The sequence below is a fragment of the Dermacentor variabilis genome, chromosome 9 (assembly GCF_050947875.1).
Source record: "Dermacentor variabilis isolate Ectoservices chromosome 9, ASM5094787v1, whole genome shotgun sequence".
Taxonomy (NCBI): domain Eukaryota; kingdom Metazoa; phylum Arthropoda; class Arachnida; order Ixodida; family Ixodidae; genus Dermacentor; species Dermacentor variabilis.
The window spans coordinates 150,214,921-150,239,861 of NC_134576.1; the positions used below are offsets into that span (position 1 = coordinate 150,214,921).

General features: G+C 46.5%; 1 protein-coding gene across 2 annotated transcripts in view; it reads left to right on the forward strand.

Moving 5' to 3' along the window:
• LOC142557830 (protein SHQ1 homolog) overlaps nucleotides 1-24,941 on the forward strand; it is a 111,083-nt gene that overhangs the window by 76,010 nt on the left and 10,132 nt on the right. For both annotated transcript variants that reach the window (XM_075670012.1, XM_075670013.1), the window contains 6 exons: nucleotides 313-422; nucleotides 4,756-4,809; nucleotides 9,861-9,961; nucleotides 17,016-17,069; nucleotides 22,123-22,246; nucleotides 24,791-24,911. In XM_075670012.1, the coding sequence (XP_075526127.1) occupies nucleotides 313-422; nucleotides 4,756-4,809; nucleotides 9,861-9,961; nucleotides 17,016-17,069; nucleotides 22,123-22,246; nucleotides 24,791-24,911 (564 nt within the window). The remainder of the gene's footprint in view (nucleotides 1-312; nucleotides 423-4,755; nucleotides 4,810-9,860; nucleotides 9,962-17,015; nucleotides 17,070-22,122; nucleotides 22,247-24,790; nucleotides 24,912-24,941) is intronic.

Here is a 24,941-nt window from a genome sequence, read left to right on the forward strand (position 1 = left end):
ATTGACCACTTTGAGCACTTTTTTTATCAGGCAGTGGGTGATGACTCATTTCATTTTGTTTGTTGCTCACATTTGGCTTGTGAGTCAGTTACCCTGTACCACGTAGGAAGGTGACTGGAACACGCCCGGAGTTTGGAGTTTCAGTGAAGAACTCTGGACTGTAGTGTTAAGTTTGTAGGTGGCATTAGAGTATAGAAGGCCCAACAAACCTCTGCTGCACTAAAGTTGACTGTTTATGGTCAGCTCTGTATAGATGGGCAATGCTGTTGTGCCTACAGCACAATGTCATCCGCATGCTCTTTCTCAACTCAGAGCTGACCGTTATGAACCTGCTGGCGTGGAGCAAATCTTGGGCTATGAGGCCCCCTGGTGGAACCTGGCAACGTGCGTGGATGGCAGCAGTGATACAACTGAGGACCTCTGTGAGTACCTTGAGCAATCTGTGACGCCTCTTTGGTTGTACATGCAAGCGTCTTGCTTAGTAGCTTTCTTTTTCAATCTTTGTCCCATTGTGGCAGTGAGCAAAGCTCCTGATCAGCTCCCCAGCCTTACAGAGGCTATCAAGCGTCACTTACAGCGCATACATAGACAGAGGACAAAAAAGGACGACGTAGACAAGTGCTTGTCTACGTCGTCCTTTTTTGTCCTCTGTCTATGTATGCGCTGTAAGTGACGCTTGATAACATGGAATACCAACTAGCCCGTACCCAAACCTTGGTTACAGAGGCCACTGCTGCAGTGCATGTCACTATAAGGGGCAATGCTTAGTTAAGGGGACCCTGAAATGATTTTCGCGATTTTGTACAAACGTATTGAGTTACAGTGGGCCCTTCTGATCATTAAGCAACACATTTAAGCGCTTTGTGTAAAGTGTGTAATTTATTATAAGGTTTTAATAATGTGCATCACTGCCGATAGCAGTGGTGCTGCACCCCTGAACTGTCAGTTGCCCAGTTAAAAAAATGATCTGTTGCTAGGGAAAGTGCAGGGTATGTGAGAGATGGAAATTCAAGACGGTGAGCAAACCGAGAACAAGATGAAAGCAGGAGCCAACGTTTCGACAAGTGGACTTGTCTTTTTCAGGGTGACATATGCTCTCCTCAGCACAGTGTATAGTATAGCTATGGTTCTTCTAAAGGGAGGAGGGTAAGGCAGGTGGGCAAGGCAGTGACCGGGGGTGTGTTAGCGGCGAGGATGTAGAATTGAAAAGAAAGGTGTGCTACTCAACGTCGGTGGAGGTATGTGAGGTAGCATCGTGGGTCAGCCAGTTGACATGTCACTGTAGGTTCCTTTTTGCCCCCTTCCACGGAAAGAAGAACCGACGGTGACACGTCAACCAGCTGATACACAGCATTATCTCACATTCCTTCACTGACGTTCCACACCTTTCTTTTCAGTTCTACACCCTCGGTCATTGCCTCACCCACATGCCTTAACCCCCCCCCCCCCCTCCGTGTAGAAGAACTGTAGCCTAGTTGTAAAGTGCCCGCTTTGGCTGCGGGAGGTTGAGGGTTCGATTTTCACCGCCACCAGGCACCGACTGCTTCTTAAATGGGCACAAGTGTACCCTGGCCTGCTGTTTGGCTTTCTTCAGGGGTGATATCCTTGGGTAAGGAGCCTGCACCCTAAATTTCCGTTGAAACCGTCATGAGCAGAAAAAAAAAAAAAATGTGTCTGTCTATACTGTGCCGAGGAGAGAATATGTCACCTTGAAAAAGACAAGTCCACTTATCAAAACATTGGCTCCTGCTTTCACCTTGTCCTTATTTTGCTCATAACTTACGTAGTTGGTGTTATATTCGTTATAAATAAGTTCGACTGTATTTAACTTTTTATAACTTCTTGTCAACAGAACACTATGCATTTTGTACCTCAATTTAACGAAGCATGTTTTATTTCATATAACGAAATTTCACTGCCACCATGAAGGAATACTGACACAATAAATGGAAAGTTCTGTAGATGCAAATGGCCAAATGGTTGAACCACACGCAGGTGCTTGCAAATGCACCTCATAAATTGAATGCCATGCGCCCCATTGAGAGGACTGCTGAAGCGCAGCAGCATCAGGTTCTGTATAAAGTCCAACTGCAGGAACATCTCATCGTGCCCTGTGCGCTGTTCGCTTTAGGTGTGAGCAAAAGCGTTCGAGGTTGAGCCAAGTAGGATGTTGACTTGGTGAGCGCCATCTTCCTGCAAGAACATGGGAAATGGGGAAAGGGGAGCGGGTTCGCGGTAATGTGATCATGTGCGTGTGAGGGTGAAGGGGGGAGGGGGTGTGTGATTAGAAGGCTAGTGGTGGGCAGGTTGGCATGCGTCTCCTTTTCTTATGCGGCCATGGCTGTCAGCATGGCTGAGCGCATAGGCCCATGCACCATGTTATAGAGGTAATCTGCCGTGTGTGCAAAGACCAGGTGAGCTGTGATGGTGAGCCATCGTACACTGTCTTCCTGCACATTTAGTGCTCGAGGTTGTGTAATCTTGAGTTTTGTAAACATGTTTAAGTGAAAGACAGACGAAGCATTTGCTCCCCGCTGCCGGCGCCTTTCATGATAGTGTTGTCCCACTGCGGGCAACGCCATCGGTCGCAGGGGTGGAGTGGATGCGTAAGCACAGCTGGCTTCGCTTCATACCGCCAATGTGATATTGTTAACACGGCATGAAGCCGTATCTTTCGTCGCTGACAAAATGAATATTTTTCTCATTCTAATTTGCTTTTTGTCAATTGTCAATTCGCCAATTGCCTGATAATCCTGAATATATTGTGGCCCCTTCCGCATAAGAAAAATCTATCGGCAAATGTGCTTACTTGCTTAAAAGCTTGCATTTCCATATAACAAAGCAAATTGCCAGTTTTAATTACTTCTTTGTATCGAGATATAACTGTATAGCATTAATGAACGATTGGCCTGCAGGTTTTCACCTAGAGTCTGAGCTGCAATCATTAGCTACAATCATCGCTAGGATATTAATCAGGCATTCTTTTCGTGGATGGTCTGTGCAGAACACGACCGGCATGCTTTAGCGGTGAAGCGAGACTGGAGAGCTCACTGTTTAGCAACACATTTTGTAAATAGAGGATGGGACGAATATGCTAATGTATGACGGCATTGGTGGCACAAGCAGGGTAATGCCACTTGCTGTTGAATAAATGTTCATACAGATTATAGGACAGGGAACTTACAAACTGCACTGGGGTATTCAAAGTGAAATTACGAGGCATAGCCAAAAATGGCAGACTGTTGCATGTGCAGAAGCTGGTGTAAGCATGAAATGCTTTCTGATGTGAACATCAGCATAATATGTCATGATTGCCACAGTGCTGTTTGGCAAGGTGTCTGCAACATTTGGTTTCATGGGATACAGCTGAGTCTGTGGCTGTAAATGCCCTGCATGCCATAGCCTGTAGCGGTTTAGGCAACTTGTACAATCACTGAAATCCATCTCTACTGAAGCTTTGGTGATGTCCTGGTGGTGGTTTCATTTCAGGAACCTTTCGTAGAATCTTTCAATGTTTTCACCTCTGGTAACTACTGCATGTCAACCTTCTTGTGCTCCTCATTGATAATTATGTAGACGCCAGCCATTCTGGTTTTGCAAACATTGGAAAGCACCAGTAAGGTGTACTAGTTGTGGCTGCCTCTAGATGATAAGCATGAGCAATGTCTCTCTTAGACGCTGTGTTATGTATGCTCCACACAAATCACCACACATGCAACTTGAGCAGTGGTTTCTTCATCCAGCTGCACTTAGCAACAGTGCAATAACCACTGCTTTTTAAGCAATGTAACATTACCACTGGCCTGGCAGTGGTGTGTACATCGTAAGTATGTTGGGCAAAATTAAAATGTTAGCTCTGCTGTAGGCAGGCGGTGATTATTAAAATCAGCCTGGCTCTCTAATGGGAGAGGCATAGTGATGCAGGGGATGAGCTGTCATGGCATTGTTATGAAGCCGTCTTTATAGCTCCGTCATATACACAGTGTTGGTGCCGAAGCAATGTAAGTACACCTGAGGAGCAGGCTTGGTTTGTGATGACCACACTTGTGTGGTTGTTTGGTGGGATTATTCTGCCAGCATGCCTAGCCCATTCATTGGAATCCTTTCGAAAGTGTGTTCTGCTGGAATGCTGTGCACATCTATCTTTTGCAACTGTAAACCTAGCTAACAATATGAACCATAATTGAAAATTCTCTAGGGAGGGAAGACAACCCCCGTGCTTCGCTTGTCTTATTAAGAAGAGGACTTGGCCTTGCCAGAAGGTGTCGAAGATATTTGACTGCTTAGCATGCCAAACTGTTACAAGTTGTGTGCCTTGTATGTGACAGCTATTATTTCTCTGTCTTTAAGCTTGCATTAGCTAGAATTGTAGGCACTCTGAAAACTCTCACTTGACCACTAACATTGGATTTAGGTTAGAGTCAGGGATGTGCGCTAAGTGGAGAAGCGATGCCACCGAGGCAAGGAGGCATTGTTTTGGCACAAGTTGTGCCTTAGGTTTGGTTTCACTGTTAAAGTGGACATAAATTGGCCTGTTGTATACTGGGGAGTAGATAATTCGGGTGGGCCACTTCAATGGGGGCTTTGCATAAACTAGCTCTGGCTCCCCTCTGGCAATCATGTGTGTTTGATAAAAATGAAAAGAAATGTCCTTGCGCTTCTCTTTATATAGAAGCCTGCATATTGTGCTGCCAACACTATTCCCTTTTTTTGCTTTGAGGTAATGCTGTCTCTGTACTGTTTCATATTTTGCAGTTAGTTTCACAGAAGAAGAAAAGACCAAGATGCGTACTCTTCCCCGCAAGGAATATATCCTCTACTTTGCTTCTTTTATTTCCCTTGTTATGCTGTTGCACGAGACTGGCTATTTATCAATATTAGAAGAATTGTTTTGCTGCATGAGCTCTCTTGAAGTGGTGCAAACTGATGCTCGTAATCGAAATGAGCAGGCCAAATTAGCATGCTGGCTTGAAATGGTGCAGTAGGCATTGAAAACAACTGAAATCAGCCACTCAGGCTGGTGGGGTGCAGGTGCAGTGGTGCCACTACTATTTCACACAGACTCATTACGTGGTCACTGTGAAGACACCACAGGCAGTGTTGTTAAAGAGGTTGTGATATGGTTGATCGATATGTGGAGCAGAAGTGGGAGGTATAGCAGCTCACTCACCTAGTCCAGAAGTTTAGTTTAGTTTAAAGAACTGCAGTGTGAAAATGTTGTCTAGTGGCCCGGTATTAACCCCTTCACTGGGGAATTGTTTGCTCAAGAACGACTATCACTTGATGAGCTTTGCATTCTTCAAAATATTGTTTTAGACAAGAAAAATGCTTTTTGAGTGGCTTTGGTATTAACAAGTAATTACAGTTATTTAACATAGTGACAGGCTCCTTTTCACTTCATAAACTCGTTTTCGGGTGAAAAACTTTGAGGCACCATGCAGCACCCAGGCATCATCACAGTAGAGCCCAGGACTTCAACAAACAAACCGAGTACTTGCAGCTCGACTGCCATGATATTCTTTGGAATTCACAGGTGTTGTGACCTGCTCTTTCAAGTCGTTCTCATCTTGTATGTCACTATTAGAGTCACCGTTGAGCTCTAACACATATTCATTGTCAGAGTCATAATTCTTCTCCAACAATGCCGCTATTTTGAAGTTTCTCAAAGGTTTTCGCCTCTTTGTGGATATTATGTTTGAGAGCTTGGCATAATTTGCGCCAAAATCAAGAGTTCCCACGCCCATAAAGTTGTGCATCTGCAGACACGCTCCTCACCATGTGCTCCCTACTTTGGTGTCTGATGCAGTGATGGCCACAGTCTACAAAAGCAGAGTGGCCCAATCTGGAATAGAAACATCTCACCACCGCGAACTACATTTTTCTGAGACATGGCAGAACGTATCTTCCTTGATGAAAAATGGGTTTCGTTTGAATCGCACTTTTCTATGGGGAGGGGGACTCGTGTGTCTCTAGGCACACTCCCCACTTTACAGTCGACTAAATCTAAGTGGCACCACCTAGAATACAAGCATATTACCACCAGTCATCACTCTTTCTGAGAGATGGTAGCATGTGGTCTGCTGTAATAAAAATATGTTCGCTTTGAATCCCGCTTTTTAATATGGTGGGAGACGCACCACTTATGACATCGCCAACTCGAAGGCACGTCTACAGATGCGCTGCCAAGTTAAGGGGTTAAAACTTTGCTTTAGAGCAATTTGCATCTCTTATTTCATATCAGCTGGTCATGCAAACTCTCAAGGGAAAAGTAGTGCCTCACTTGCATGTGACAGTCTTGAAGACGTGTGCCTCTGGGATTGAAATGTTCAGTTCTTTTATCCTGGACACTTCAGCAGTCCCAGTACAAATGCTCAATGGTTGGGCTGATGCCAGCAATGTACACAGGACTGGCGCTTGCCCAACGTAGGAGAAATAGGGCTTAGTAAAACATTTTCTTGGGCGAGTTGGTTCATAACTGATAAAGAAAACGGTAGTGCGAAAGAAACAAGGACGAAATGTGTACACAGGACGGGCACTTGCCTAATGTAGGAGAAATATGGCTTAGTAAAACATTTTCTTGGGCGAGTAGGTTCATAACTGGTAAAGAAAACAGTAGTGCGAAAGAAACAAGGACGAAATGTGTACACAGGACGGGAACTTTCCGTAATGTAGGAGAAATATGGCTTAGTAAAACATTTTCTTGGGCGAGTAGGTTCATAACCGAGAAAGAAAACGGTAGTGCAAAAGAAACGAGGACGAGATGTGCATACAGGATGGGCACGTGCCCAGTGTAGGAGAAATATGGCTTAGTAAAACATTTTCTTGGGCGAGTTGGTTCATAACTGATAAAGAAAACGGTAGTGCGAAAGAAACGAGGACGAGGTGTGCACAGAGGATGGGCACTTGCCCAGTGTAGGAGAAATATGGCTTAATAAAGCATTTTCTTAGGCGAGTTGGTTCCTAACCGAGGAAGAAAACAGTAGTGCGAAAGAAACGAGGACGAGATGTGCACACAGGATGGGCACTTGCCCAGTGTAGGAGAAATATGGCTTAGTAAAACATTTTCTTAGGCGAGTTGGTTCCTAACCGAGGAAGAAAACGGTAGTGCGAAAGAAACGAGGACGAGATGTGCACGCAGGATGGGCACTTGCCCAGTGTAGGAGAAATATGGCTTAGTAAAGCATTTTCTTAGGCAAGTTGGTTCATAACTGATAAAGAAAACGGTAGTGCGAAAGAAACAAGGACGAAATGTGTACACAGGACGGGCACTTGCCTAATGTAGGAGAAATATGGCTTAGTAAAACATTTTCTTGGGCGAGTAGGTTCATAACTGATAAAGAAAACAGTAGTGCGAAAGAAACAAGGACGAAATGTGTACACAGGACGGGCACTTTCCGTAATGTAGGAGAAATATGGCTTAGTAAAACATTTTCTTGGGCGAGTAGGTTCATAACCGAGAAAGAAAACGGTAGTGCGAAAGAAACGAGGACGAGATGTGCATACAGGATGGGCACGTGCCCAGTGTAGGAGAAATATGGCTTAGTAAAACATTTTCTTGGGCGAGTTGGTTCATAACTGATAAAGAAAACGGTAGTGCGAAAGAAACGAGGACGAGGTGTGCACAGAGGATGGGCACTTGCCCAGTGTAGGAGAAATATGGCTTAATAAAGCATTTTCTTAGGCGAGTTGGTTCCTAACCGAGGAAGAAAACGGTAGTGCGAAAGAAACGAGGACGAGATGTGCACACAGGATGGGCACTTGCCCAGTGTAGGAGAAATATGGCTTAGTAAAACATTTTCTTAGGCGAGTTGGTTCCTAACCGAGGAAGAAAACGGTAGTGCGAAAGAAACAAGGACGAGGTGTGCACACAGGATGGGCACTTGCCCAGTGTAGGAGAAATATGGCTTAGTAAAACATTTTTTTAGGCGAGTTGGTTCATAACTAAGGAAGAAAACGGTAGTGCGAAAGAAACGAGGACGAGATGTGCACAGAGGATGGGCACTTGCCCAGTGTAGGAGAAATATGGCTTAATAAAGCATTTTCTTAGGCGAGTTGGTTCCTAACCGAGGAAGAAAACGGTAGTGCGAAAGAAACGAGGACGAGATGTGCACGCAGGATGGGCACTTGCCCAGTGTAGGAGAAATATGGCTTAGTAAAGCATTTTCTTAGGCGAGTTGGTTCATAACTGATAAAGAAAACGGTAGTGCGAAAGAAACAAGGACGAAATGTGTACACAGGACGGGCACTTTCCGTAATGTAGGAGAAATATGGCTTAGTAAAACATTTTCTTGGGCGAGTAGGTTCATAACTGATAAAGAAAACAGTAGTGCGAAAGAAACGAGGACGAGATGTGCACACAGGATGGGCACTTGCCCAGTGTAGGAGAAATATGGCTTAGTAAAACATTTTCTTGGGCAAGTTAGTTCATAATTAAGACGAAAAACAGTAGTGTGAACAATACAGGGGCGAGATGTGTACACAGGATTGGTGCTCCCCCAAGAAAATGTTTTACTGAGCCATATTTCTTCTACATTATGTAAGCACCAGTTCTGTGTTCCCTGTACAGTGGAATCTAGTTGATACGATTCTGCATAATACATTTTTCGTGACAGTACCTTTTTTTTTTCAGCTAACGTCCCCTTCGAGCAATGTATTTTCATTTGGTTATTGCGATTGAATTTCCAGCTGAAATTGGATAATACGACTGCAGTAGTCTGCTCTTGCTGGTATTTTTAAAGCTCATGGCTTTGTATTCGAGTGTACCAGCCTAAATAACAATCGAACAGCCCACGAACAACGTGTTAAGCCCCAGCCACACTGGAGGAAAAACACACATGGCATGCCAGTGCAGTTAAAACTCTGCTGCGGCAGTGCGGTGACACAGACTGGTGGTGCGCAGCTGCTCAGTTGCGTGAGGAAATGACGGCTTCTTTTTTTTTTTAACTTCCAGAAAGCTTTTTTATAGGCATTGAAAAAAAAAGAAAGTTCAGTGTAAACTGAAGAGCTATTTCAACATTGCTGAATAAAAATGTGTTGGCACTTCAGTGCGTAGAACGCCACACGAACTGTGTAGTGTTCAGCGCACTGAAGCGCCAACAGCTGACGCCGCACCCTACGCCACACGAACCTTCGCTATTCAGTTTGTCACCGAGTACGCCTATTTTCACACTTTTTGGAGCTCACTTTGGATAATACAATTTTCAGATTGTACATTTTATTTTCCGGCTCTCGTGATGAACGTACCAATGAGATTCCACTTTATTGTGTAATATGTAGTGTGGCATTGTGATTAGTACAAAACCATGAGAGGTGCTTTTGGCCTGAGTATGTCTAATACACATGTAAAAAATGGCACATGTCCTGTTTCTTAAAATATAGTTAACAAATTTGACATGGATGACAGTAACGCTAATAGCATCTAGTGGTCATATCACTGTTGTGTTATCGCATTGCTGTAACCGTCACTCTATATCAGTGCATCATGAAAATTTCTTCTAGTAGACTGAAGAATCCCTAGAAAAAGCATTGGGGATATCTGCGAGTGTATTCTCAGTTTTGGTACTAAAGTGTTCAGGTCCTTTGCTAATATTTTATGTGATACGGGTCCATAACAATCCAAGTGTACATGCAATAGATTCAATTTAAGGTGCACATATTTTTGGAAATCTGTGTTACCACAATTCTGGCTTGGCAAACATTAACTGCATCAACCTAGCTGTGAAGTTCAGCAGAGAAACAGAGTACAGGCTGCTTACTTAAAAGGCAGCGACACTGTGGGGGCCTTTGAGCTCTTTCTTTTGCCAACTGAGTGTGCTGGCATCATTTTACCACTCCACACACACCCTTGACTTGCCTTGTACATCTGCTGGACAAGCAGCTGGAGCTGTCCCTGCATCTTGGCCTGGTGGATATCCTGTTCGCTTACGCCTACAACAAGCGGGTCACTGAGGGCGAAGATACGGTCAGCTTGCTACCTGTCACTCCCTCTGAGCAGTACAGCGGCTCTCGCAAAATTTGCAGTAGTGAACAAAGGCCAGCACTTCCTCAGGCAGGACAGGATGGCAGGGGAATGAAATACAGTAGACTTTTATTAATTCAATGCTAACAGGATCGACGAAATTGATGGAATTGTCCGGTAGGTCGAATTAAACAAGATGCATAAAAAACGGCGAAACACTGTACCTATTTGGCAGTATTTGCCATATTCTAACATGCTCCCGAATCAAACGCGTACCCGCTTTTTATGTATCCGAAATGGAGATGTAACGCAGGAATGACAATAAAGCACCTAAACAAAGCAGAAATCTAATGCACACCCTATTATTTAGTTACAAAAATGGGCAACGGTCTTGCAATATGGTGGCTGGTTTTCTTAAGTCAGCTTCGCCGCTACACAGCGGTGTTGTGCGGTAAAGCGTAAAAACACCGCAAAGGTGGTTTTGGTTTCGTCACCAGTTGCACTGCGCAGACCATTTTCGACTCAATTTTTTCGGGGGAAGAAAGGTGCACATTAGAGTCAGATAAATACTGTAATCGGATGTTGTGAGTTGTGCTATTGCCTGAAAATTTGTGTCTTCCATGCATTTACTGTCCGTGCTAAGCTCCACCAGGACAGATGGTGACATTAATGGGGTCACTATTGGGGTCACCATAGGTTCAGGTGCATGCATGTTGACTATTCAATTTCGAATTATCTGATGAAGGGTAATTTTAGGATCGAAATAACAAAAGCTTGCGTCCATAGAAACGCATGGGCACTGGTTGGGACCTTCACTTGGGATGAAATCAACCAAAATGTTGAATTAACTGGAGTTGAATTAGTGGAAGTCTACTGTATTTTTTTTCTTAGTGGTGGGAATGCTGTGCCAATTGTGCCGATCTGTGCTGATTAGAATTTCTTGCTCCATACTGCTCCAAAGGGGCCTCTCTTTTCTACCTAAATTGTGCCGCTGCGGCACCACAACATAATTTTGGTTGTGTGAAAATCGGGATACTGCCATGCAATACAGCACAAAGTGTGGCACCACTGCATTCGTTCATGACATTACAGCCAGCAAGACTAGCATCGTGGCAGCTGACAGAATGGAATTAATTTCTATTTTTATGTGCCAACAATGAGGTGGGCATGAGGTTACGAGTTGGGTGGCCATGCTGGCTCTGCGACTGCATGATCAACACAGTAGTTTTTGATATGTCGCACTAGGGTTAAAAACACTGACATCAATCAGACATAACGCCGCAAGCACCGCAGCTTTATTGCAGCCTGCATCCGTTTGTTCCGCTGCTCACGTGTCATGATGACCATGGCAGTGCCGATGAAGGCACGATGAAGATGACGATGAAGTTGGCGATACATCACTTCTTCCCCTCTTACAGGTCCAAGCGTTCAGGAGGCCGTCGCTGTCGGGTCGATCTTCGTAACGGTGGCGGGCTATCCGTCTGGCCACTTCCGGACTATGTCGCGACGTGATTGGAGTGCTATCTGCAGGGTTTACGGCTGCCCTCTGTGTCGAGAAAGAGTCTGAGACAGTTCGACGTCTCACCTGGTCCAAGTGTCGCCGCTGAATTCCTTTCCCGGAATCAACAGTGACCATTCTGGACCCCAGTTGATCTCGCACTACTCCTGGTATCCACCTGCGACGACTTGTTCGGAAATCGCGCATCCAGACTGGGTCACCTGCCTGAACTGGAGACCCTCCAACTCGTGGTTGGATTTCTGGTGACCTTTCATCGGGAGCGATACAGTCCAGCTTTGTTCTTATTTGGTACCCCAATAAGAGTTCCGCCGGCGACTTTCCATCCTTGACGGGCGTTCGGCGATATCGACATAAAACCCGCGCTATGCGTATTTTGAGGTCCATTCCGGGGTTCTTCTTTAGTCCTTCCTTGAGCGTACGCACAGCTCGTTCGGCTAACCCATTCGACTGTGGATGATAAGGGGCTGTTGTGAGTTGTTGCACATTGTTCCGTGCCAGAAACTCACGAAAAGCTTTGCCCACAAATTGTGGTCCGTTATCAGAAACAAAGGTTTTTGGAAGGCCGAACCGTGCAAATATTGATCTTAGCGCGTTGGCCGTGGTTTGCGAAGTGGCAGTTTTCATTGGAATGGCTTCCATCCATTTCGTTTCCGAGTCGACGACGACTAAGACCATTTGTCCGTCCAACGGGCCTGCGAAATCTGCGTGCAGCCGGCTCCACCTTTCCCCGGTGGCTGGCCAGGCCAAAGGTATCTGTGCTGATGGCATCGCTGAAGCCTGCGCACATGTGGAACATGAGTTCACCAGTCGCTCTATGTCGGAATCCAGTCCCGGATACCAAAACAACGTTCTCGCTGTGGTTTTCATGGCTGTCATGCCGGGGTGTGTCTCGTGCAAAAGACGCAACACACGCCTTGCCGCCGCCAGGGGTAGAACAATGCGATGTCCCCAGTACACCAAATTATGGCTGACTGTAAGCTCCGTTCTTCTGTTGAATTACGGCCGGAGATGCTCATGGCCCTGCGGAAGATATGACGGCCATCCCTGGGAAATCCATTTTTTAACCTGCAGAAGGCTGGTGTCTCGATTAGTCAGATGTTCAACCTCGCGGGCGCAAAGCGCTGTTTCCTAAAGAGAGTGGGCATACAAAACGTACTCGTCGGCAGCAAAGTCCCGCGGCTCCTCCATTACTGGCAAGGGCAACCGACTGAGGACATCAGCATTGGAATGGTCACTGCCCTTCCGGTACTGCAATGTGTAGTTGTAGTTGCCAAGAAACAAGGCCCAACGCTGTATTCTTGCGGCCGCCATCGGTGGTATGGCTTTACCTGGATTGAATAAACCAGTAAGAGGCTTGTGGTCTGTTACTAAGACGAACTGATGTCCGTACAGGTAGTCTTTAAACCGGGCGACGCCGAATACCAGTGCCAAAGCTTCTTTTTCTAACTGCGAGTAATTGCGCTCGCTCTTGGTAAGTGTCCTGGACCGGAATCCGATGGGGTAGTCAACACCATTCACGCGGTGCGACAAAACGGCCCCAATGCCTACTGATGATGCATCGCACTCCAGCCGCAGTGGCTTATCCGGGTCGAAGTGAGCCAGAAACTTGGAAGCCACAATTGCCTGCTTAACTTGCTGAAATGCTTTCTCCTGTTCCTGGCTCCATAGCCACTTGACTCCTTTGGATAAGAGAGCATGTAGCGGAGCTAGCATGGTGGCCAGATTGGGCAGGAACTTGCCATAGTAATTTGTGAGACCGAGAAAAGCTTTCAGCTCACTCACCGAGGTGGGCTTTGGGGCTTCAACAACGGCTTTGATAGTGTCGTCCTTCGGTCGCAGACCCTTCGCGTCGATGCGGTGACCGAGAAATGTGACTTCGTCTTGCCGAAACTTGCACTTTCCCTTGTTCAGTCGGAGACCATACTCCCGCAGCCGCTGCAGCACGGTTTTGAGCCTAGATGAATCATGTTTTTTCTCGGCGATGATAATGTCATCCAGGTACACCTGCACTCCAGGAATATCCCCCAGCGGTCCGTCCATTCGCCTTTGGAATATGGCTGGAGCAGAACTTACGCCAAACGGTAATCTGTTAAAACAAAAAAGACCCTTCTGGGTGTTGAGGACTGTTATCTTCTTTGCTTCCTCATCCAATGGCAACTGGTTGTAGGCTTGACGCAAATCCAAGGTCGTGAATACTTCGCCACCGTTTAACCTAGCAAAAATGTCGTCCACTCGAGGCAACGGGTATTGTTCTACCACAGTGGCCGCATTCACAGTCATACGGAAGTCTCCACACAGTCGGAGGGACCCATCACCCTTCAAAACGGGTACCACAGGGGTTGCCCATTCAGCGGTTTTTACCGGCGTCAAAACGCCTTCCGCGACCAGCTGATCCAACGATTCAGACATCTTATTTCTGAGAGCGTAGGGTACAGTACGGGCCTTAAAGAACCGTGGACACGCGTTTTCTTTCAATTGAAATGTGACCGGTGGTCCTTTGCACAGGCCGAGTCCCGGAGCAAACACGTCAGCATATTCGTCAAGCAGCTGTTGCAGACCTGTGCTGACAGCCTGTATTCCAGCCGGTTGCAGATTCGCTACCACATTCGACAACATTGCCACTCCAACTTCATTAAATGCCTTGATGGTGTCTCTGCCGCACAAAGATGGTCCGGAGCTGTCGACCACTATGACAGTACCAGGAATATCTTTCCCGTCGCACGTAGCGGTCATGCTAAGCTGGCCGACAACTGGAAGTTCTCCCAAGAGACAAGAGAGCTTGAGCTGTGAACTCTCCAACGGAGGCCAGAGCTGCTTGTACTTGCGGAACACCGTTACGGGAATGACGCTTACAGGTGACCCCGTGTCCACCAACATAGTGAGCGGAACGTTATTCCAACTGATGTCCTTGTAAATAGGCCTAACCTTGCGGATACTGGCTGCGTGATGGAGAACCGCTGTAATCGTGTGCAAGGCGTCGTTGGCGTCCGAGCTTGTGTCCTCTCCGGCTGCCATGACGTACGAACCCTGGCACCGTTGTCTTGCTGGATAAGATCCCTGCCGATGGTCACTATTTGTGCTAGACAGGCACATCCGACGTAGATGTCCTCGTTTTCCACACCGGTGGCACACCGCGCGAAGGTGTTTGCACTCGTCCTCAGCATGCGATTCTCCACACCTTCCACACACGTCGCATTGTTCCGGCTTGGGAAGTCGCTTCGAGGAATGGCGCTTTTGTCGGGCAAAATGTACTTCGGAGTGCGCCGAGTTCATGCTCCTGGCATTTTCAACAGCTCTCTGTGCCAAGACAGCAAAGTCTTCAGCCTCTTCTAAGGTGAGCTTCCGTCGCGTCAGTAAATGGCGCTGAACGTCTTCATCTAGCACTCCGCAAACGATTCGATCCCTCAACATGCGCTCCAATGACGTGCCGAAGTTACACTTCTCAGCTAGGCGTCGAATGTCCGCAATGAAGTCCTGAGCAGCTTCCCCGTCTTGTTGCGAACGCATGAAGAAAGCATAACTTGCAGCGATCTCGTTGACCTCCGGAGCATAGTGATCTTCCAGATACCCGACGACTTCCTCATAGCTCAGTTCATTCACCTTTTTTGGTTGACACCGGCCCTGCACCACACGCACTGCACTGTCCGTGAGCGAAGCGATGAGCAGCACTCGCTTCTTCGTTAGGTCCACGATGCTATGAGCCTCAAAGTACGCCTCCAGGCAAACGCGATACGTAGGCCACGTACCTTGTGCATCGTCAAAATTCGGTGGCCGTCCAACACTCATACTGACGCGGGTCTTCTCACCTAGCGACGCTAGGCCTCGTCGCCACTGATATGTCGCACTAGGCTTAAAAACACTGACATCAATCAGACATAACGCCGCAAGCACCGCAGCTTTATTGCAGCCTGCGTCCGTTTGTTCCGCTGCTCACGTGTCATGATGACCATGGCAGTGCCGATGAAGGCACGATGAAGATGATGATGAAGTTGGCGATACATCAGTTTTATGCATCAAAAACAGGCGCATGATGGCACGCTGGCATATGTAAGAGGCATGTGGCGCAGAAAGGAAGAAGAGGACGATGCGCACGTAACGGTCCGAACAGCACGAGCTCTCGAGGCACGTGACCTGAGCTGTGATCGAGGGAGAAGCGGCACCGAGCTGAGATTATCGATGTGTCTCTGGGCCAAGAAGGTTGTAGTGCCAGCGTCACACTGGCGATGGGAGCCATGGAGGTTCGGTCAAGTCCGTGACGCTGGTCCAGTGTGTGGCTGTCGACCTTGGCGACGTTCGAGCGAGGCTCCTTGGACCTGCTGCAGCTTCTCATGGCAGTGCCGGGCACTCCAGGAAGGATCCCCCTTCAGAGGCAGACCAGCATGTACGATAGTCCCCGGGGCGTCTTGTCGGCACTCGAAGAAGTAGCGGTTGAAGCCGGAGTTAGGCCTAACTGGTGAGGCCGGGGTGCCACGTCAACGACAGAGCTCGGGACACTGGCATCAGAGATGGACGAGTTGACTGGCTAACACCAAGGCAGCAATGTTTACGGAGTTGGCGAGAACACCGACTATGATGAAGATCCAGCACGCTTCGGACTCTGAAGATACATGCGACGACAAAAGTCAGTAAGAACGGTCCTTTCTAGTAGCGTAGCAGCCATAGGCTAGGGTGGCCTGACTTGTGCGTAGCAAACACGAAGGACTAACGTAGCCAGTAATAAGGACATGTTTAGTGATTGTCAAGTAGGTTGCATAAGTGGTTGCATAAGTTGCATAAGGTTGCATTTCTTGATTGTGTTTTAGTTTGAATGAGCTTTATTTTGAGCTTGTAGAGTGTAATTAAAATCTGTTTGCGGTGCTGCTCTGCGTCTCCTAACCCCGTTTCTCGTAAGATCTGCACGCCCCTGAAATTGGTGACACACGACACACTCTGTAGACAAAAATGTAATGAGGGTCCACCTCACCTATTCCTGTTGCTTGCTTACTATTCACTGTACCTTATTACATATTTTTCAAGAGCACATTACATTGTTGAATTCAGCATGGGGCATTATAAGCGCACACATCGTGATCAGGTTTTGGACTTCAGTGTATGCTCTCTGTCATGTACGTCTTTCGTAACTAATACATGTATGTTTGGTAAAGCTCGTGGTAAAAAAGGTGGGCGGAAACGAGGAAGTTTCTACTCTCGCACAGGATTTGTTCATGCTGTAGGTTTCTCCTTCATAATGGCACTTGCAGTGTGCTCAAAAACTGTTTGAGCTGTTTCTCACTAAGCCAGAATTGGTGGTGACTTTTCTAAATTAGGTCTGCATACAGCGTGTAGCACTTGATTGGGTGGCCTTCAACTGTGCATGTTCCATTTTTTGCCATTGACTTTGTTCTTTGGTCAGTGGGCATTTGACTAAACAGTCATATTCTGATACTGCACCTGGTCACTACCATGTGGCAATATTCACTCTCTGCAAAGACAGCATGGTTTTTGTTTGAGAGAATAAATGAGTCTCTTGGAAATTTCTCTTTGGCTTCTCTCATCCAGGTGGAGTCTGGTTGGAACATAAGCAAGATCAGTGCAACGCTGTCATGGTTTGAGGTAAGCATTTAATATTGCTCTCTTGCTTTGCACACACATGTACGTGGCATCTGAAGTGGTTGTGCGGGAACACTTAAGCTGTAGCTGTTGCACCCATTTTCTTGAATGTTGCACAGAAATAGTGTTTGTAACCACTGGAAAACTGAGTCAGGTGAGAAAAGAGAGTGGTTAAGATTTTCTGTGTTTGCCTGACTTATGTTAAACATAGAAAACCACCGTTCTGACACAGCTGCAGTGATTCGAGCAGACACATCAGCATAACTCAAAATGTTCACTGAACACAAGTTTCGAGGTTTGTTGCAAGTATGTGATATGTGCTGGGATATGCTTACATGTAGATTGGGAGTGCTACAGTGGTCATGACCATCAGCAGGCCGTTAGCTTGGTAAAGATGACGTTGCTAGTTCCGGACAAGTTTCCCAGACATGTGCAGGCTCTTGCAAGCTTTATCTTTTGGACAGACAGCAAATAGCTTTTGTCATTTCTACCATAGTGCTGTGGATTCTTCTGCACCCAATATTTTCTAAAAGCTGTCAATAAAATTGAAGTAGATTAAGGCTTAACAAGAAAGTTGTATCCATCCATCCATTAAGGCTTAAAACCATGTTGCGTGTAGTGTCCCTGTAATACAGTAGAATCTCGATATTTTCTTTAAAAACATGAGAAAAAGTGTACGAACTAGGAAAACGTGATACAAGCTCATTAAAAATTTTAGCGCACACAACTGTAGTTGACATCTACATAATTACAGGCATCGCATAAATTGTTACAGCACATGACGCCGACGGGAGCTGAGCTGGTGGGGCCTGAGCAGGCCAAGAAATGCGTTATCATTGTTGCGGCTTTGGCAAGCGTACGTTTATGCTCCTTAAATTCGGCCTGGGTCAGCAGCTTCTTTGAGCAGGGAATTGCGACTGGAAGTCTTGACATGCCCATTCGGTGCAAATTATTGTGGCACGAGATGCCAACACATGTTGAGCTGGTAGGATCTGAGCAACCCAAGACACACATTGTCATGTTCCTATTGCATGGTGTTTTAAAACGGCAATGGAAAATCGAAACAAAATCAAGCTGCTTGGCAATAGATGGATGGATGGAAAAACTTTTAATAAGGTCCATGGGGACGTGCACTAGCGGGCCGCTCCCACGTCGGTACAGAAAGACCTAGCCTCTCTGCCACATTGCGGGCCTGTTGGACTGCCCATAGTTGGGATTCAAAATCGGGACTGTGTAGGCTAGCGTCCCACTTGGATGACGTAACATCTTCGTCACCCCGTAACACAGGGCACCGCTAGAGCATATGGTCTAAGTTGGCAAAGTCTGAGCAAAGGGTGCAAGTGTTTGACGTTTGAATTTCAGGACACATCCAGTGCAAGGGGGCGGGGCTAGGGTATGCCCCAACTTGCAAGAGTCTCAGTGTCAATGTCTGAGGCCTGTTCAATTTACTGTGCAGCAGTGGATACTTCCGCCTCCCCAGATAAAAGTACTTTGTGAGTTCATTGTACGAGGCAGGGGGATCTCTATTGTGTGGAACCTCAGCGCCGTGCCACCTAGCTATGAGGTCGACGACTCCTCGCGTAGCTCTGTAAGCCGACTCATTGAGGTTGGACGGGGCGCCCTTGATCTGTCCCATGTGAGCAAGGAACCAGAAAATTGTGTATTGCTTGATTTCTTTGTCCCGCAGGATCCGCAAGACCGGTTTCTAGATGGTGCCCTTGGCGAATGCTTGGACTGTCGAAGTCACTGTATATCGTCATTCTCCCATCGTGCAGCAAAGCTAATGCTATTGAGGCCTGTTTTACAACCTTGACCGCCGCCATCTGGACCGCCGAGGAGTTTATTATTTGCCCTTCTTGATCGACGCTGACTGTAGCGAACGCCTTTCTGTCAGGGTACAGGGCTGCATCGTCAAAACAGCAACTCCGGGTGCGTGTGCCAGCCTCTTCCAGGAGGGCTTTAGCCCCAGCCCTTCGTCTGCTCACATTGTACTCAGGGTGGACATTCTGAGGAATGGGGGCATCGGTAGTGCACTCTCTCTGTTCTCGAGGTATGCTGCAGAAACTGGTCTCGATCTCAGTTGTGGGAACTCCAAGCTCTCTCTGAATGTTTCTCCCGGCACTGGCTGTAGACAGTCTGGTAAACTGTGCCCTCTCCTGTGACTCCGCTACCTCTTCTAGAATGTTGTGCATGCCAAGGTGGAGCAGTCGCTCCTAGCTCGTGTACATGGGAAGCCCGAGGGCTCTCTTTACAGCCGTTCTTATCAATGCATTCAGCTTGTTCATATCCGACCTCTGCCAGTTGTGGATGGCCGCGACATAGGTAAAGTGACACATCACGAAAGCATGAACCAGCTGGACGAGGTTGTCTTCGCTCAGTCCTTGCTTCCGGTTGGTAACCCTTCTTATCAACTTGATGGCATTGTCCGCTTTCTTGGTTAGCTTCAATACCATCTAGTTATTGGAGCCGTTCGATTCGATCATCATACCCAGAACCCGGAGAGAGTCCACCCTGGGGATGAGACAGCCCTCACTTGTCCTTAGAGTAATGCCGATGTCCTCTACAGGCATCCAACCTTTCGGTTTGGGGCCCCTGCACTTGGGCCTGTATAGTAATAGCTCTGATTTCCATGGTGAGCATCGGAGGCCAGTCGGTCTCAGGTAGTCTTCTGTGACCTGGATATGATGGATGGCAATTCAATCTAAATCTGGTCATGGCGGAGAACAGTACAACTTGGTCTGCACTACTAAAGCAACAGCCAAAGCCAAAACAACAGCGGAAGTCACAACCAAAGCTGCAGCCAATGCCACAGCCGATGCCACAGCCAGAGCTGGAACAACGTCAAGTGATACAGTTGCGCACCTCTGTAGAGTGCACAGCATGTGGTGGGCGATGTTAGCATACAATGCTGGTGATTCCGCCAGTGTGAAACATGACACTAACGTCGCGGCGCCTGCAGGAGGGAACGGCGGCGCATTTGGGTTATCGCCAATTAAAATCATGCAGCACGTTTCTAATGGCACTACACCCCACGTGCTGTCAAACAGATAGTTGGAGATGCTTATTGTAATAGGGTTGGTGGCAACAGCTGTGAATGTGGCATGCAACCGCCTGGGAGGAGATTTGGTAGTACCTAAATAGTAACTACATGAGAAATGAGTAAAACTTGAGCCCTGGCCTTGGCTTTGGCTAAACTGGGCAAAGCCCAAGCCCTGACCAACCCGGGCTGAACATGCCATCAGTGGCGAGAGCGAGCTACCAAGCCAATGATGCCTGCTTTATCCATGCTGCCACGGCTCTGGTCTCACGGCGATGCTCCCGATGCTGTCGGACTTCAAAGAACACTGATGCCTCTGTGAGGAGTACGCCCCATCCGACAACACCTTCTCCTCTGCCCCACAGGCCTGGCGTAATTCAATCTAAATCTGACAAGTTCATGGCGGAGAACAATACAACTTGGTCTGCACTATTAAAGCAACAGCCAAAACCAAAACAACAGGGGAAGCCACAACCAAAGCCACAGCCGATCCCACAGACGGAGCCGTAACCAAGTCAAGAGATAAGCTGCACACCGCTGTAGAGTGCACAGCGTGGGTACCTGACAAATTGCCCGAAGAAGACCGGCAAGTGGTTATGATACTTTGACCTCTCATGAATACTTTTCGAATGCTCTTGAATAATCTGCACACTCCGTCAGTGCAAAGTGCAATGCAAGTGCTGGATGCTCTCAAATCAGTACTTGCAAGTCTTGAGTAAGCATCATGGCTCACTCACAGCATTATATTTGCACTGAAGCAAGAAAGGCTTGCAGTTTACCTTAACAATATACCTCCACATACTGCAGCGTATGGCTGACACCCACCAGCTCCTTGGTCTTCACAGGTAACTTCAACATGCATCACCAGCTATGGGCAAGCACCAACATTAGCTTCAGACAGCACAATGACGGCAGCCTAACGTATCGGCAGGGCACTTGCTTGGACTTGACTGATTTCCAGGCGCTTTGCTGCGTGCACACACAGTGTTCCCTCTATCCTGCTTTCCTCTTTCTGTTCTCCCTTCCCCTTCCCCCAGTGTAGGGTTGCAAACCGGACGCTTGTCTGGTTGACCTCCCTGCCTTTCCTCTCTTTGCTGTCCCTCTCCTCTCCCTAAATGGGAAACTTACTTGAATAGGAATATTTGATTACCCAGAGTGCATGGCGGCATTTTCACATTGCATGGGTGGGCAAGTACTGTGGGGAAGCTGCTGCAACAGGCAGTTACTGTTTTCGATCGTATGCACCTCGCACCTTGTCTTGTCTACATGGGATTTAGCGGCCAGGAAATGTATCGTACAATTGCAGTTTGGTGGTGTACTGAACTTTGTTACCGAAAGATTATGTTTTACAGGAACGTACGGATCAATAAAAATGAACCATAACTACATCGGTCATTTTTGTGTTCTCGATCGCAAACAATGGTGCCAAGAAATCGTATGTGACAGGATCGTATCGACAAGGTTCTGCATTTAGAGAGAGCAGTGCCACTCGCCCACAAGTAGGCATGGGTCCCCAAACAACATTGCTGCAACATCCAGCGAGCACTGCACAAGACGAACCCAAATGCCATTTTGTTGTAGAGCAATCAAGGAGGTTGTGCAGCTTTGCAAACTATTGTATTGTGCATAACACCTTGCCTTAACAATTGAAACAAAAGAAGGAACTTTACTTTGTTCCAATTTCCCCACTTAAATAGATGCGAAATGCAGGACTAACGCTGTACTGATTTGAATGAAAGTTGCTGCATTTTAAAAGAGAAGGCTAAATTTTACCCACTATAGGAAGCAAAGATTTTTTTTATGACCTGATATTTCTTTTTACTAGAATTGTCAAAAAATCAGCAACTAAGAAAGAAACTGAAACAATAAATTTACAAATTCAGAACTCAGTAGCAAAACCATATATTGCAGAAAACTGCTGTGTCTTCTTCAACAGCTAAGGAATGCTGTAGTTTAGGTACTGTACACTATCCCAGGGTGTTACATTGTTAAGCTTCCTAAAATCTTCACTGCATTTAGGAGTTCTGGTCCTTGGAGCAGATGGTCAGGAGCTGTTTTCGGCGGTGCCTCACCTACCCACTCTACCGTCACTGGGGTCTCACTTATGCTGTGCTCCGGGATGTCATTCAAATCCTGCAGCTGGGTAACTATTGCAGTGCCTAATACCCTCTGAGTGTTCTAATCCTTTTATGTGCCTTTGGGGCTCAGTTTAATGAACAGGGTGTCTACCAACCGGGAAAACTGGGAATTCTCAGGGATTTTGAGTAGTCTGGAAGAACTCAGGGAATTTGTGCCTCTATCAGGGAAAATTAGCTGTAATTTTATTGAAAGGGTCGAAAGTCGCAGTAATGCTGGCTGTAATGCTGTAAGAGACGGGAATCGTAATGAATAGTCTTTGACACCCTGTCGTCGGCTGTAGGAGTTGCCAGTGTACAGTCAATGACGGACTTTCCGGATTCCCGGTAATTTGGATGGCTTCGCGGCACCACCACGTACCCCCATAGAGTCAATATATCAGAACGTCTCAAATTTGGGACGCAAGAAACATTCCCCGTCCGATTTTCTGGACTTTTTGCTGTGACCGCAGTTCCGAAACAGCATTAATCAAAGCCACCACCGCAGCCATTTTGATTACCTCACCGGCTTGAACCGGCGCTCTCGCACGCAGATCCGCTGCAGCCGTAGCGGCCAATGCGGCAACGCTAGACCTAGCTGCTTTGACGTTCGCTATGAAGCTTCTTGCCGCTGGGTGCCGCGTTTTTTATTGAAAGAATTCGCTGCTGGTCAGCAATGGCACAAACTCTGCCTTTGTGGTCCTCGCGATTGGCTTAGAAGCTTGGAAAGCACTGTGCATTGCACAATTCCGGATCCAGAAAGTCAGCTTTGCCTTTGTACAGAAATGTTACTTGGTGAAGCATACGCAAGTGTATTGCAGTGAAGCATAACAAGCATGGGAAGGGGCTATTGCGATGGGACTCGGTATGTGTTCCTTAATGATACACGCGTGCACCCAGTATTTCCTGTCACAGTACGAGCACCGATATGCCTAATACGTGTACTGACAGGCCTTCAGGGCATTTTCGAATGTTCCTGTGGCTGTTTGAGCCCTGAAGGGCAGTAAAATGACATGCATTTATTTTTTCCAACTGGCTGATCTTTTGGATGTTTTTGCGGCCCCTAGGGAGTCGGACGTGGACTGTGCAACTTACCAAGAAGATGCTTCAAATGGTCCGTAAGGCGAACTAGTGGTGGAAGGAGGACAAGAACAGAAAGGACCTATGCATTGAGGAATGAACGGGAAAGGAAGCGTGCTGCCGCCGTTTTGAAGGAGCTTGAGCTGAAAAAACAAAGTGTTGGCTGATGCCGAGAAGCAGGTGTCTCCCCTCATCCAAAATAAAATAAACTCTTTAAAGCAGTGAAACACAACACTGAGGTGTCATGCACGGGCTGAGAATACATCATGTCAGGACAGTTGAGGTTGACTTACGAGCTGTTGAGAGAGAATCTCAATTGTGCCAAAGTTCGGGCTTCATACCACTGAGCTTGCTATCAGTTGATAGAAATAGCTCATATTCGAAAATATTTTCTTCTGTATTCATCTCCCTTTTATTTGTATTTGAGAATGTCCAACTCAATTTGCAATTTTTTTCGAAGACATTCTGTTTGGTGTGCATTTTACTAACCCCTCCCTTCTATTCTTTTTTTTTTTTTGAATCGCATAAACACTACTCCATTGCAATGTCCTTTTTAAAAAAATTTTTTCATATGCTTACTAGGAAGTGACAGCATCGGGCAATATGGTTTCTGCCCGTCTTGACATGAAACATAGTTCTGCATCACTCGGGGAACTTAGCAAAGGCACTCGGGGAAAACCTGGAAAACTCAGGGAATTTAGAAATGTCAACTTTGTAGATACCCTGATGAAACATGCCGGGTTGAATTCACAGTATGGTTGTTAGTTTTCTCATAGGTGTGTTAGTCAGTATGTGTCTCCAAAGGTAGTACTAGTACTGCTTACACCATTCATTGCAGCTTTGATGTGGGGCTAGAAACATCTTTGTGTTGATTGTTCATAGTGCTGCAGAGGATTAAGCGCCTCATCGTAGCACCATTAATGGTTTCCATGACTTTGAGTGATTATGGTGCACCCATGGTATTTGTGAGTGCACTCTGACAGACTTGGCCTTGGTTGCAAGTTTTCTTTACATACTTCCAAGGCTTGGCTTGCGCTTTAGCAAAAGGATCATGGCATGTACATTATTTTCTGACCAATTTTTTTATGTCGCGATTAAGCTGATAAAATCAATGATGAAAATATTACCTTGAAGGGAAAAGTGACAGTACATATTGAAAAAAAAAAAAAGAAATGTTCCTCCTCAAATTCTGTATTATTACAATAACCATAGAATAATGGTAGTTTTTCACTTTTCAGAAATTCTTTTTTTTTTTAAGCAATGTTTGCATTGGTACAATGTGAAGCAAAGGTCATACATTTTTTTTAACAGAGGCATAGTTGCCTAATATGAGATGGATGTGCCAGCTGTCACTTGAGAGTAGCTGCAGGCGGCGACAAATTGGTTGTGTGGGCTCCATTGCCTTTGTCTTTGTGCATTTTTCTTGTGAGTACTAGGGAAGTTCAGCGACCACTTTCTAAGACTCAGTTTTTGTGTGATCTTGGTCCTTCAAGGTCCCCGGTATGTTCTCAGATGCCTTCTTGAAATCCATGGCATATTCAGCCATCATGACTCCAGGTACATCCTTAATGATCTATATATCACAGACTATGCAGTGTGGATACAGTCCATTAGGTGAGCCTTACCTTTTTTTTTTTCCTCGTA